The following is a 14,844-nucleotide window of genomic DNA, read 5'->3' as shown; positions in this document are numbered from 1 at the left end:
TAAAAATTAAGATAACTAATTGATCTCATTATCATTACAGTTTTAAATACCATTAAGCTACAATGGAAATCCTAGTTTAACCGACTTCCACCATAACGCGTGGTCATTTAACAAGTGTGTTTCACACCCACTTGTTTGACCGCGACTTTTCGCCACAGAGAGGCCACGCCAGTGCAATCTTATCTGATAGCTTTGAGGTCTTGCCATGTGAAGGCTGACAGTGGAATATCATTCATCTAAAGGAAGGATGTACAGTCAGTTGTTGCTAATATGTGGGGTTTTCGCTTTTTCTGGTAATTCTGATTATGGTGTCTGGTTTTTTTTTCGTGTGTAATATTTTCAAATTGTGACAAGTGTGTAACATAATATTTACTGTTAAATCAGACGGGCAAATGGTATGCACGATTGAAATAGCATTGTAACAATGAAATTGTTAGAAAGGTAATGATATTCACGATTGAGATAGATTGTTACCATGGAAACTCATACGATTAGACTGGTAAATGATATTCACGATTGAGATAGATTGTTACCATGGAAACTCATACGATTAGACTGGTAAATGATATTCACGATTGAGATAGATTGTTACCATGGAAACTCATACGATTAGGTTGGAAATGGTATTCTGAAATAGCATTGTCACCATATTAAAGCCATTCTACTAGCTGTATTTTTCTTAGCAAAATCAATGCACAAATTATAAAATCATTAGAGATATGTAATCATCATGTAATTAACTGTAATTCACGACATAGCGACTGAGATAAATCTGTTATACAGAGGGAGTAGACCTGTCTTCACCCGAGGTGTTCGACGCTCAGTTCTACCTCAACAATTACCCCGATCTTCACATCAGGCATACATCAGAGGCGGCTAAAGCTCACTGGCTGTCAACCGGTATAGCACAGGGGAGACAGGGATGTGGCAGTTTTCACTCAAAGCAGTATGTCACCAGGTAAATTAATGTTGTTCATTCCCAACTGACCATTTCAATTTCAGGATTGTCAAATTAATCTTTCTAGAAAAATGACTTTTTTCAGTTTTTACTCATTACCACGTTTTGATATGAACTTTACTCAGATTTTACTAAAATGTCTATGTGTTATATTCTTCAACACTTGATAAAGAATGGACGATTTGATCTATCTGTGATATGTATGTGAAAATGGCGATTCCTTTCCACAAATACCACAGAGATTTTACCTTCTCAATCAAGGTATTGTAAGGGACAACCTCATCTACGTGTTTAATGGTGACACAGGGAACCATTTGAATGTTTTAGGTACAAGGTAGACCCGTGTGAGAAACTTACCTTGCATTGAAAATCCATTAATTTTCACGCGGTCATCTTTGTCACGGTACCACTTCAATTATGGACTATGTGTCATATTTTGCAAGGATATTGCTAGTGCGTGTTTCTGACTAGCGGAACTTCTTTGTTTAAATAAACACTCATTCATGGTATCATCATCAAATTAAACTTAGATTGGAACCGTTGTATAGACAACCTAAAGGCAAGATAATCAGGATGAAAGTCAACCCATTTAAAAGTCAAAATCGCGAAACTAATATTAATAGGAACAAAAGTTATTGTGACTATAAATACTAATCATTTATATATGTTCTAAATGATAACAGCTGCTTAATCACATTTATTTGTTTGAAAATAAAAAAAAAATGTTTTTCACGGAGTTATACTATTCACAAATATGCGTTTCAGATACCCTGATTTGACCAGCGCTTTCCACACAGACTACACCTCGGTTATACAGCACTACCTAACAAACGGTATCCATGAACATCGACTCGGCTACATCGACGGCGGATACGAGGGAAGATGGACAATTTCAAATGGCAAAGACCTGTTCATCAGCGCTTCCAAACGCATGGGTGGAGCTATAGACAGTCTGGTTTGGAATAACAAACAAATGATAAACATGTATGACCATGGCCGGGAACTACAAATGGCTTGTAATTCTGATACGTATACGGAGTGTTATAACCCTACAGAAGCTGGAGGAAGGGACGATAGCAACCATGCAACAACGCACACACAGATTCAGTGGGTGAGGGCTCACAGTAACCTCTTAGAATCCGAGGTAAGGCCAGCTTAAAACACTTACATACACGTCCAACATTGATATTTTCTTTACCTTTTATTTTACTTACCTCTGGAAACGGCTAGATTCTGTACCTTTTGCGGTTCGTATATCTAAAAAAGTCTGTTGTTGTTTCAATTTCATTTAATTATTTTAGGTACACCCTGCCTTTTGGTTGCGACCAGGAACACACGAGAAAAGAGCAGTGCATAACAGTTGCAGCAGAGGAAGTCCATCTTTGACTCATCAGTCCACCTACTCTTATCCATTCTGGAAGCGCGTGGAAATCGGTGTTCATGGAATGCCAAATGCCGTGGAGTTTATGTCCAATTTCACCCTAGCCGGGGACTGGCCTCAAGACTTACGATATATTCAGATGGAAGCACCGACAGGTTACATGCCTGGTGAGTTTACCACTGCTTATAGATTTAATCCTAAAACATTATCTCTTGAGAGTCACGGATCGAGTTTGGAACCCCCTGTTCTTTCCACACAAGACGGACAGTATGCTATGGGAGTGTACTCACCACCCGGCCAAGACAGCGACACGTTTATGTACTATGGCGTATCTTTACGACTTGGAGGGACATCATTTACCGGAAGTACAAACAAATGGAACGTCGTCTATCGGAAGAGAAGGTTCACTTCCGGCGTGCATCATCAGATATATAAAACCTATATTTGTGTAGGAACACTCAACATGGTAACGACTTGTCTTCATAAGCTGATCCAAGAGATCCCGCATGTGTAAATACTGTAAAAACAATAAAATAGTGTATACATAATCATGATAGGTCTTTGAGAAGTTTCCTTCTGCAATTTTTCATCTCAAATCAACTAAATCAGTTTTTCATATTTTAGAATACAGAAGCGTAGTACTATTATTCAAGCATATTCAAACATGTGTATTTTGTAAATCCTTTACGGTCAGCCAAAGTAGAAATTGTCATTTACGTTAATTTTCGATGAAATATCGTAAATCTTTCATAATTCTACCACAAATATAAACAATGGATCTCAGTAGTTTACTAATTTGCATCAGGTAGTTTCGTCGACATTATATTAATATATTGTAGCATATGATAAATTAAAGTACTGAAAGTACTGAGAGGCTAAACGTATTGAAAAATGTTCACAAATAACCGCTAAGCTATATTACTTTCCCCATACTCCTACACTTTGGAATGCAAAAATTACTAAAATAAGAGAACCAGAGGCTATTTTTTTTAATTTTAAGCGATTTTATATCTTCTTTAATCCTTATTTTAAATCTGACGACAATAATGTGAACAAATCAAAAAAGGTAAAAAAAATAACAAAATAAACACAACCATATATTCATCGCCAACAAGCCAAATGATAAATAGCTCTACGATGAAGTTGACTAAATAAAACCTTTGAAATCCCCAAGATGTTGCAATTACTATCCTATCAATATGAGGATTTAGACAAATCGAAAGGACTTTATACCTACTTCTCTATTTTAAATCTATTGCAAGGTAATAGTCCTTACTTATTGTAATTAAATTTGTAGTTGAAGAAAGTAGATAAGGTGTACACAGCATTTCAGATAGATAAAAGTGTAAATAATTACATTAAATTTATTTGCATGCGTATCTTCCTTGAAGTATCATGGTTAGATTTTTATTCCAGTAATTATATCTATAAAGACATAGTTCTATGAGATTAAACTAGACTTCCATATATATACAAAATTTACAATATTTTCACTATAGCTACTACTATTTCTGATCCCCAATGCATTAGATAATGTCACCATAACACGCAAAATGAATAAATATGTTATGGAAATATTTCGTTCTTGTTAATTGATAATTATAAACATGAATATTTTGTTTTTTTATACGCGTTTTGTTTGAAGGAATATTTTCATTTCAAGGAACTTTGATACACATTAACAAACCTTGAGAAATCAGCACAATCAACCTTCATCAAATAAAACTAAAAGTCAAAAATTACAAGTTATAACAGAGTCAACATCATGATCAGTACAGTATTAAAAATATATTATTCATAAATCATGAGCACCAATTGTACCTTGCTTACGAAGCGCAAACTTTTTATCTTCAAAAACTTGAAAAAGTGTCATGGCGGTGGGTGTGAAAAACCTGAAAAAGTGTCATATCGGCGGGTATGCGCGTGGCACGAACAGTCCAATTTTGTGACGTAAATGAGGTAAAATGATGTTATATATTAAGACGATCTTGCCACAACGACAAGGATTAAAGCAAAATTGATGTTCTGTTTGTAAGTTTGTTTGTTTATAAGTGCTGTTAGTTAATAATTCAAACCAAGCCCCCAGACTAGCTTCTTATCATGGCGCCAACTCGCACGTAGTGTTCTGTACGCTTACGTCATGTCGAGAAGGATTCATAAGCCGTCATACAGTAAATACATTGTAAATCAAGTCATGCAGTTGCAATAAACTTTGAAGATACAAAAAAACCATTTTTTTCTTACTTACGGCAGAGACGTATCTCTGCTTACGGTTAATATGGTTGTTTTCTAGGAATATTCACAGCAGGCGATAAGAATCACGTCAGCTCGATCTTCTTCAGCAGCACAGGTCGGGGATGTCCGTGAGTAAATTCCGTAAAATCTAATGTTCAAAATTTATCAATAGTTCAACCACACTGTGCTTCCTTTTTTTTTTTTAAATATATAGTAATCGTATTGTTCTTAAAAAATAAACTTATTGTGGATGCTTTTAAAATAGCGATTTAAAAGATCGCGGCATTATTTACGCAGAAAATTGCCGCTAGAGGGCTCTAATTCTTTTCGATATTTCAGCCAATGAGAAGGCCAGGATCGGTAAATTTTGTCTGAAAGGCCGTCGCAATAGGCTGTACGTATTGAGTACGTCAAGCCTAAAAAGACTACCCTAATGTTACAAAAAAGACATAATAATGACATATATTTTAACATCGATACGGCTGAATATTTATCAGAAAAACATATTAATTCCATTGCGATCTAGCGGTGACATACAATAAGCAACAATTAGAGGTCGGGTTGCGTCGTGGTAACGCACTCGCCTTTCACATAGGCGTCCGGGATTCGATCTGAAAAAATATGGAGTTACTACCCGACCACGTGGGTTTTTCCCGGGTACTCCGGTTTCCTCCCAAAGTGAGACTCATTACGCGCTTCAATCAGGGTCAACAAGAGTGAGTAATATGAGACTAAAGCTTGATTTGCAATTGGTGTAAAATAGATCAAGTATGGGCAACAAGGTAGTTAAATTGTCGCGCAAACTAAACGCAGTTACCTCCCTTCAATTACTATAAACGGATGACACACAACTAATATTTCTGTTACTTTTAAACGTTTTGTACTGGAGTCATTGGCTGGAATACAAGTTAATTGTAAGGACAGTGTGTACACGAATGGGACCGATTTAAAGTTTATTATGCAATTTCACTGCTTTGTCATGTTGCTAGCACCTTTGGGACACATCCATTTTGGGATGTTACATTTCCTTGTGTATCCTCTTGAATGTTGAACGTCATGAATTGTGAGAGATCCGCTATAATACTCATGTAGGTATTCCAGAAAACTGTCAGAAAATATTAGGGGATTTCTCCTATACCTCATTTTCTTTGTTACGGTCTTGTGGCCTATCCATCATTACCAGCAATTTTGCCTGTTTAAGGGAGATAACTCGTGCTGCACCTTAAATCCCAATCGGGTTCAAGCCGGGATAATCATGTTACCTGTACATTCTATATATAGGACCAAAGTCAGACTGTGATATACATACTTGACCTTTTATTTCTTAAGACCTATGGTATCACATCTGTAATATTAATTTAATTCCTACTCCTGTTGTATATCTCATGTTAACTACGTCGTGTTATATACATTTGTTCGACATCATTATATTTCATGTATAAGATCTGAGGTTACAATAAAAGAAATTGAAACTGATACTGAAAAGCGAATATTCCAACCGAGACATTTACATACCTGTATTTTATCAGGGACGTATATATAGATATATAAGTGCCTGACTTTATCTAAATGTTGTGAATAGTTGGTATGAATAAATAAATATATCCATGAATACGTAAATCTACTCATGCTTCATAATTTAAATATGGAAGGTATAGAATCTCACATAGAGAACGTACATTTTGTAAAGAATGTAACTCCTCTGAAGTTGAGGACGAATATAAATATATATATAAATGATTTTTGACAAAAGAAGAAAGACGTTACATTTTGCACTAGCGCTGTCATGTATTTAAAATGTAACGTCTTTCTTCTTTTGTCAAAAATCATTTTTATTTATAATTTACTCGCATCTCGTCAAATCAAGTTTTTTCTATATATATATATATATATTGATTTGTTGTGAATTTAAAAACCTGAGATCTCGTTTCATCAAACGATACTATTGGAAAAACCCATCTATGATCATAGCTTAGTGTCCACAATATTAAACAAACAAGCCAAAATTACCAAAATAAAATTACTGTCTCCATCCATAACTAAATATGATGTATTGCATAGTGGTTAAGTGTTGAATAAAACTTACAAATATTTCAAAACATTTTCGGAAAAAAAACCCGGACGTACATTATAACCATTCAAACTCAAACCTCGGTATCTCTTTGACCGACGGTTATTGACCGGGAACTGTTGACATCACTGATATCGACTGCGAAAAGCATATATACCTGTTTAGTTATGGCTGAAAATCCAAATTTTATCTTTCCTTTTTGTTATTTAAAAAATTTGATCTCTTGGGATCTATTGATATTAATTGAAGAGCCTCCATGAAAGGTGAAAGTACTAGAGGAATCTTCTCTCGAAAATTTAGTTTTATTATTTAATAACCGCACAGGGATTTCAGAATTTTATATATGAGCACAAATAACAGAAAAAACCGACAGAGATAACGTAGATTTTAGGAACAGCAGGATTAATAGGACAGAGAAAACGTAGATTTTAGGAACAGCAGGACTAATAGGACAGAGAAAACGTAGATTTTAGGAACAGCAGGACTAATAGGACAGAGAAAACATAGATTTTAGGAACAGCAGGACTAATAGGACAGAGAAAACGTAGATCTTAGGAACAACAGGACTAATAGGACAGAGAAAACGTAGATCTTAGGAACAGCAGGACTAATAGGACAGAAAAAACATAGATTATACGAACAGCAGGACCAATAGGACAGAGAAAACATAGATTTAAGGAACAGCAGGACTAATAGGACAGAGAAAACGTAGATTATAGGAACAGCAGGACTAATAGGACAGAGAAAACGTAGATCTTAGGAACAGCAGGACTAATAGGACAGAAAAAAACATAGATTTTGGGAACAGCAGGATTAATAGGACAGAGAAAACGTAGATTTTAGGAACAGCAAAACCAATAGGACAGAGAAAATGTAGATTTAAGGAACAACAGGACTAATAGGACAGAGAAAACGTAGATTTAAGGAACAACAGGACTAATAGGACAGAGAAAACGTAGATTATAGGAACAGCAGGACTAATAGGACAGAGAAAACATAGATTTTAGGAACAGCAGGACTAATAGGACAGAGAAAACGTAGATTATAAGAAAAGCAGGATTAATAGGACAGAGAAAACGTAGATTATAGGAACAGCAGGACTAATAGGACAGAGAAAACGTAGATTTTAGGAACAGCAGGACTAATAGGACAGAGAAAACATAGATTTTAGGAACAGCAGGACTAATAGGACAGAGAAAACGTAGATTATAGGAACAGCAGGACTAATAGGACAGAGAAAACATAGATTTTAGGAACAGCAGGACTAATAGGACAGAGAAAACGTAGATTGAAGGAACAGCAGGACTAATAGGACAGAGAAAACGTGGATTTAAGAAACAGCAGGACTAATAGGACAGAGAAAACGTAGATTGAAGGAACAGCAGGACTAATAGGACAGAGAAAACGTAGATTATAGGAACAGCAGGACTAATAATAGATATAGATTTTAGCAGGACTAGAAAAACGTAGATTTTAGGAACAGCAGGACTAATAGGACAGAGAAAACTAATAGGACAGAGAAAAACGTAGATTTTAGGAACAGCAGGACTAATAGGACAGAGAAAACAGTAGGATTTAGGAACAGCAGGACTAATAGGACAGAACAGCAGGACTAATAGGACAGAAAACGTAGAAAACGGACAGAGAAAACGTAGATTTAGGAGAAAACAGAGAAAACGTAGATTATAGGAACAGCAGGACTAATTGGACAGCGAAAAAGTAGATTTAAGAAACAGCAGGACTAATAGGACAGAGAAAACGTAGATTGAAGGAACAGCAAGACCAATAGGACAGAGAAAACATAGATTTAAGGAACAGCAAACGTAGATTATAGGAACAAACAGAAAACGTAATAGGACAGAGAAAAACAGTAGATTTAGAGGAACAGCAGGAACAGCAGGACTAATAGGACAGAGAAAACGTAGATTTTAGGAACAGCAGGACTAATAGGACAGAGAAAACATAGATTTTAGGAACAACAGGACTAATAGGACAGAGAAAACGTAGATTATAGGAACAGCAGGACTAATTTTAAGGAGAAGCAGAATAACAGAGAAAACGTAGATTTAATAGGACTAGATTATAGGAACAGCAGGACTAATAGGACAGAGAAAACGTAGATTATAGGAACAGCAGGACTAATAGGACAGAGAAAACGTAGATTTTAGGAACAGCAGGACTAATAGGACAGAGAAAACGTAGATCTTAGGAACAGCAGGACTAATAGGACAGAGAAAACGTAGATTTTAGGAACAGCAGGACTAATAGGACAGAGAAAACGTAGATTTTAGGAACAGTAGGACTGATAGGACAGAGAAAACACAGATTTTAGGAACAGCAGGACTGATAGGACATGGAAAACACAGATTTTAGGAACAGCAGGACTAATAGGACAGAGAAAACGTAGATTATAGGAACAGCAGGACTAATAGGACAGAGAAAACGTAGATTTTAGGAACAGCAGGACTAATAGGACAGAGAAAACGTAGATTTTAGGAACAGCAGGACTAATAGGACAGAGAAAACGTAGATTTTAGGAACAGCAGGACTAATAGGACAGAGAAAACGTAGATCTTAGGAACAGCAGGACTAATAGGACAGAGAAAACGTGGATTTAAGAAACAGCAGGACTAATAGGACAGAGAAAACGTAGATTATAGGAACAGCAGGACTAATAGGACAGAGAAAACGTAGATTTTAGGAACAGCAGGACTAATAGGACAGAGAAAACGTAGATTTTAGGAACAGCAGGACTAAGCAGGACTAATAGGACAGAGAAAACGTAGATTTTAGGAACAGCAGGACTAATAGGACAGAGAAAACGTAGATTTTAGGAACAGCAGGACTAATAGGACAGAGAAAACGTAGATTTTAGGAACAGCAGGACTAATAGGACAGAGAAAACGTAGATTTTAGGAACAGCAGGACTAATAGGACAGAGAAAACGTAGATTTTAGGAACAGCAGGACTAATAGGACAGAGAAAACGTAGATTTTAGGAACAGCAGGACTAATAGGACAGAGAAAACGTAGATTTTAGGAACAGTAGGACTGATAGGACAGAGAAAACACAGATTTTAGGAACAGCAGGACTAATAGGACAGAGAAAACGTAGATTATAGGAAAAGCAGGATTAATAGGACAGAGAAAACGTAGATTTTAGGAACAGCAGGACTAATAGGACAGAGAAAACGTAGATTATAGGAACAGCAGGACTAATAGGACAGAGAAAACATAGATTTTAGGAACAGCAGGACTAATAGGACAGAGAAAACGTAGATTTTAGGAACAGCAGGACTAATAGGACAGAGAAAACGTAGATTTTAGGAACAGCAGGACTAATAGGACAGAGAAAACATAGATTTTAGGAACAGCAGGACTAATAGGACAGAGAAAACACAGATTTTAGGAACAGCAGGACTGATAGGACATAGAAAACACAGATTTTAGGAACAGCAGGACTAATAGGACAGAGAAAACATAGATTTTAGGAACAGCAGGACTAATAGGACAGAGAAAACGTAGATTTTAGGAACAGCAGGACTAATAGGACAGAGAAAACATAGATTTTAGGAACAACAGGACTAATAGGACAGAGAAAACGTAGATTTTAGGAACAGCAGGACTAATAGGACAGAGAAAACGTAGATTCAAGGAACAGCAGGACTAATAGGACAGAGAAAACGTAGATTTTAGGAACAGCAGGACTAATAGGACAGAGAAAACGTAGATTTTAGGAACAGCAGGACTAATAGGACAGAGAAAACGTAGATTTTAGGAACAGCAGGACTAATAGGACAGAGAAAACGTAGATTTAAGGAACAGCAGGACTAATAGGACAGAGAAAACGTAGATCTTAGGAACAGCAGGACTAATAGGACAGAGAAAACGTAGATCTTAGGAACAACAGGACTAATAGGACAGAAAAAGACGTAGATTTTAGGAACAGCAGGATTAATAGGACAGAGAAAACGTAGATTCAAGGAACAGCAGGACTAATAGGACAGAGAAAACGTAGATTATAGGAACAGCAGGACTAATAGGACAGAGAAAACGTAGATTTTAGGAACAGCAGGACTAATAGGACAGAGAAAACGTAGATCTTAGGAACAGCAGGACTAATAGGACAGAGAAAACGTAGATTCAAGGAACAGCAGGACTAATAGGACAGAGAAAACGTAGATTCAAGGAACAGCAGGACTAATAGGACAGAGAAAACGTAGATTATAGGTTTATGTAAAACAAGTTTACAAGTATATCGGGACTTCTATAGAACTGTACATGTATAACAGTATATACGTAAGTATGAGATATATATCAAGATATAGGCCCAACAGGAATATTAAACGCGTAAAAAAGTATATCGGGACATATTAAATACATTTACTTAAAAGATCTAAACATATGTGTAAGATATTAAAACGTTAAGTATATCGGGGCATATACAAGGAATATTCATTAAATAAATTTCCTATATCGATCCGTATATATAATATGTATATTAAATACATTCCTTCATGTATTTATATAGATAGATCGTCTACATAAAATCAGAGACGTATATATTACACATGTGTTATTTACGTCTCTGATAAAATGTTCATTTGTCTAAGATTTCTTCCACATATAATCAAGTACAATATTTGTCGGAAAATAACCACTATTTTAATGGTGATATTATGACAGCGATATGATAATGGCATTTTCAATTTATCTCCTTCGTTAGGGAAATCGAACAAGCAGATGGAACTTCAAGAAAAAAATACTATAGGAGAGTCGAAATATGTATGCACGTGATTCTGCATGAACGACAATTTTACCCTCCAAGTTCTATTTTTCAGTATTTTTTTAAACAGAAAAGAATACAGACAATATTAATTTCACACTGCAAATGACTTAGAGGTGAAGCGTGCGAATCGATAGGGGTCTCTTATCCCACGTGGCATACACATACTAGTCACTGACACCGGATGTTAATTACATTGACAGACAGCGCAATTAACAAGCGAAACATCAGTATACAATATACATGTATATGTATTATTATTTTCACACTCTGCCAGGAATTACAATTGCATATGTTCAGATTGATCCACATTGGTAGTGACCCACGCAGACTCATAACAGGCCATGTCAATATAAATCTTCTCCTTGTCCAGTACATATTGATTGATATTACATTTACAGTGATACAATAATATTTATAAATTTCATGTACACATTATATTAATTGATTATCGTAAACTGTTATCAATATCTTAGTTTTAACTAGCACCTGTTCCGCGTACATATTTATTTTAATGTGTGTTTTTAAGACGGTGTTTATAGTAATAGAGGTACACTGTCAAAGTTCTGGACTAAAAAAATAAACAAATTAACTAGTATAAAAAATTCTAATTTTCAAATATAAAACATTGTATTTACAGATAGGTAAGTCATCACAGTGTACAGAGACCCTATAACACTGGTCCCATGACGTCACACCAGCGTAACATGAGGCTGCTGAATCTACACCTATGTATGTACCTATATCTTAAAAAAGGCACCGATTCCAAAACACTTATTAAAAAAATTAGAGTGTCGGAATCCTGGATAAATTTAGAAACTAACCTATACGGGAAAAATATTCACAAATTTTGGAAAACATTTTTTATCTAATTTTGAATTCGGTGATAAGGCGAATTTCTAGTGGAAATACTTCTTTATTCATAGTAAATAAATTTCTGAACTTTAACTAAAAAAAGGCACCGACTCCTCAAAACTTATTTTTAATTTTCAAATACCATATTAAAAGCTTATAAAATTATCATTCAAATGTATACGGGAAAAATACTGTCATTTGAACGAAAAAATGCTTTATTCAAGTTTAAAGATTTTCTCTCTTTATAATCTATAGTAACAGTACAGGTGAAAAATCGACTCAGTCTGGCGCATGCGCAGCACGCTACAGGAAAGATCATTTGGTGACCCTCCTGAAATAAGTGGGATGTGAAAAAAGACGTTCGGGTGAAAACATTTGGTAAAAAAGATGAATCGATATAAAGATAACAAAATTATGTCATTCACTTGAAAATGGAAGGGATCAATTTTATGTCAACTTGACCGGGTCCGTTATACATTGTTATATCTGTTAACTGATCCTTATCATTAGACATGTGGCCCGTCCAATGAACATTTTTTTCTGAATCCCACGAATCTAGCTGTTCTATAAAGCCCGTAGATTGTTTATAATCAATTTATCATAATAAGGACATTAATTTTACATAATGTTTTTTCTTTATAAAATTGACTGATGATAGGGAATAATTGTGCTCTTCATTAATTCCACTTTCAGCTCATTCATATAAAAACTCTGACTGAAAATCTTACCAAAACAAAAACTTATATAGTAGGATTTGAAACAAGTCATCCTGAATATTAGCTGTGTGAGAGAGCTGATGCCGCCATTAAATATTGTATACAATTATCTACACTTAAAATATACGGCTTATATTAAAATATAAGTATCTGATATATATATCAACTATGTACAATGTAGATAGATTATATCAATCATTCAATTTAGCATTTGATTCCAACAACAAGACAAAAGATGGTAAACTTATATCGGACGTTAAATAGTCCATTTCAATGCATATATGTAAGCTACATCAATAAATTATAAGATAAGAAGAGGCTAAAGATATTAGCAGTATTGTAGTATGTTTATCCCCCGTCTGAATCTAAAAGTCCAAAAGTTCGCTAAAATGTACTGTTAGGCTTGGTATTTACTTTTTTTTTTACACCATTGTTGTTAGAAAGAAGATTTCTACCGTTCAGTCTGTGAATCTGGATCAACAAAGTAAAAAATCTAAAAAGTATGCACTGCTTACATTAGGAAACACGTTAATTATGTAATCCACGATCAGTGTTATCTGGTCGGCGACAAATTTCCGGCTAAGAGACTAAAATAGTAAGGAACTCCCTGAATTTCAAGTAAATGAATTAAAAAATATTGCACAAGTACTTTACTTGTCATATATCAACACCACATCCTGTTGTTTTTCTTTAAATCTCACCTTTTTGTGCACTTAACTATAATCGTAGCGTTGAAATAACAACGAGGTTTAAAGGAACAAAACAGGATGTGGTTTTAATATACGACAAATAAAGTACTTATGCAGTATGTTTTAATATTTCGGCGTATTTCTATTTTTGCGATTCTCGCGCTGAGAATTTTGAGCTACATGTAAAATAGGATCACGTTAAACACATTTTGTTGTCTACACCTATACTTTGCCACGAAGTGTTGTGTTATGTGTTTATGGTTTATGTAAGTGTCATATAACCACCAGCCATAACTACGATCGACACAAAATAGGATACAATATCTAGTAGAACGTTTATTTGGCTTTTGGCACACTTTTTCCAGTGCACCCTACACGCCTCCATTAATTTTTCTTGTATTCTATAACATCTTTGAATGAATGCTTTTAAATCGGTTAAAGAATCCAAGTTATGGCAATACTGAAATGTGCCATGCATGTTGACCTCCACTGTACATTTCTTTGGTATAGATAATATGTTTGCACTGCTCCACTTCTGGGACACGACACGATATCGGTAGATTCCCATCAACGCGTCCCGTCTGTGGATTTTCGAAAAAAAAGCTGGCGTGATGATGCCGGTCTAGGAGTTTAGGGAGAGTGCTAGACCGTTAAATGTTTTAAGGCATTTGACGAACTTCAAAATTACCCTAACCTAAACCAAATCTATGTCGCCACCTAATCGCTTCTTTCAACTTCTGGACATGTTTCAGACTGCTAGAGTTAGGATAAGGCATTATCAGGTCACGGAGCCGTCCTTTAAAACTAGTATAAGCAATCACACATGGCACCAGACGATTCCACGATTCCGGCCATGGGAGGAGTCAACCAACTAACCAACCAACCACCAACATATTAGAGGTCATTAGGGACGACGAGCGAGGGATAAAATTAGAATTTATATGTTGAAAGTGAGGTTTGAAGAAAACTGATAATGACCCCAATATTACTTGTTTTGATTATGTGATGTTTACCTCTAATACTGCGTGCATACATGTTTAACCGGCAATTTGATCCATATCGAGAAAACAATAAAAAATTATCCTTCCCACCAAAATGAAATAATCTAAGATGAAGTTATCACCAAACTTTGAACGGAAAGGTACATTTTCTTA

At 35.4% G+C, this 14,844-nt stretch overlaps 1 protein-coding gene across 1 annotated transcript; it reads left to right on the top strand.

Moving 5' to 3' along the window:
• Positions 1-247: 247 nt before the first annotated feature.
• On the top strand, positions 248-2,853 carry LOC132550382 (uncharacterized). Its single transcript, XM_060214442.1, has 4 exons — positions 248-293; positions 784-958; positions 1,724-2,102; positions 2,260-2,853. The coding sequence occupies exons 1-4, from the start codon at positions 248-250 to the stop codon at positions 2,851-2,853; spliced, it is 1,194 nt and encodes a 397-aa protein (XP_060070425.1).
• Positions 2,854-14,844: the final 11,991 nt, after the last annotated feature.

Source organism: Ylistrum balloti, unplaced genomic scaffold, assembly GCF_031769215.1.
Source record: "Ylistrum balloti isolate Yb309-2 unplaced genomic scaffold, AGI_CSIRO_Ybal_v1 Utg370122, whole genome shotgun sequence".
NCBI lineage: Eukaryota > Metazoa > Mollusca > Bivalvia > Pectinida > Pectinidae > Ylistrum > Ylistrum balloti.
The sequence above is the reverse complement of the archived record's forward strand: the minus strand, read 5'-3'. Positions and strand labels throughout refer to the sequence as shown.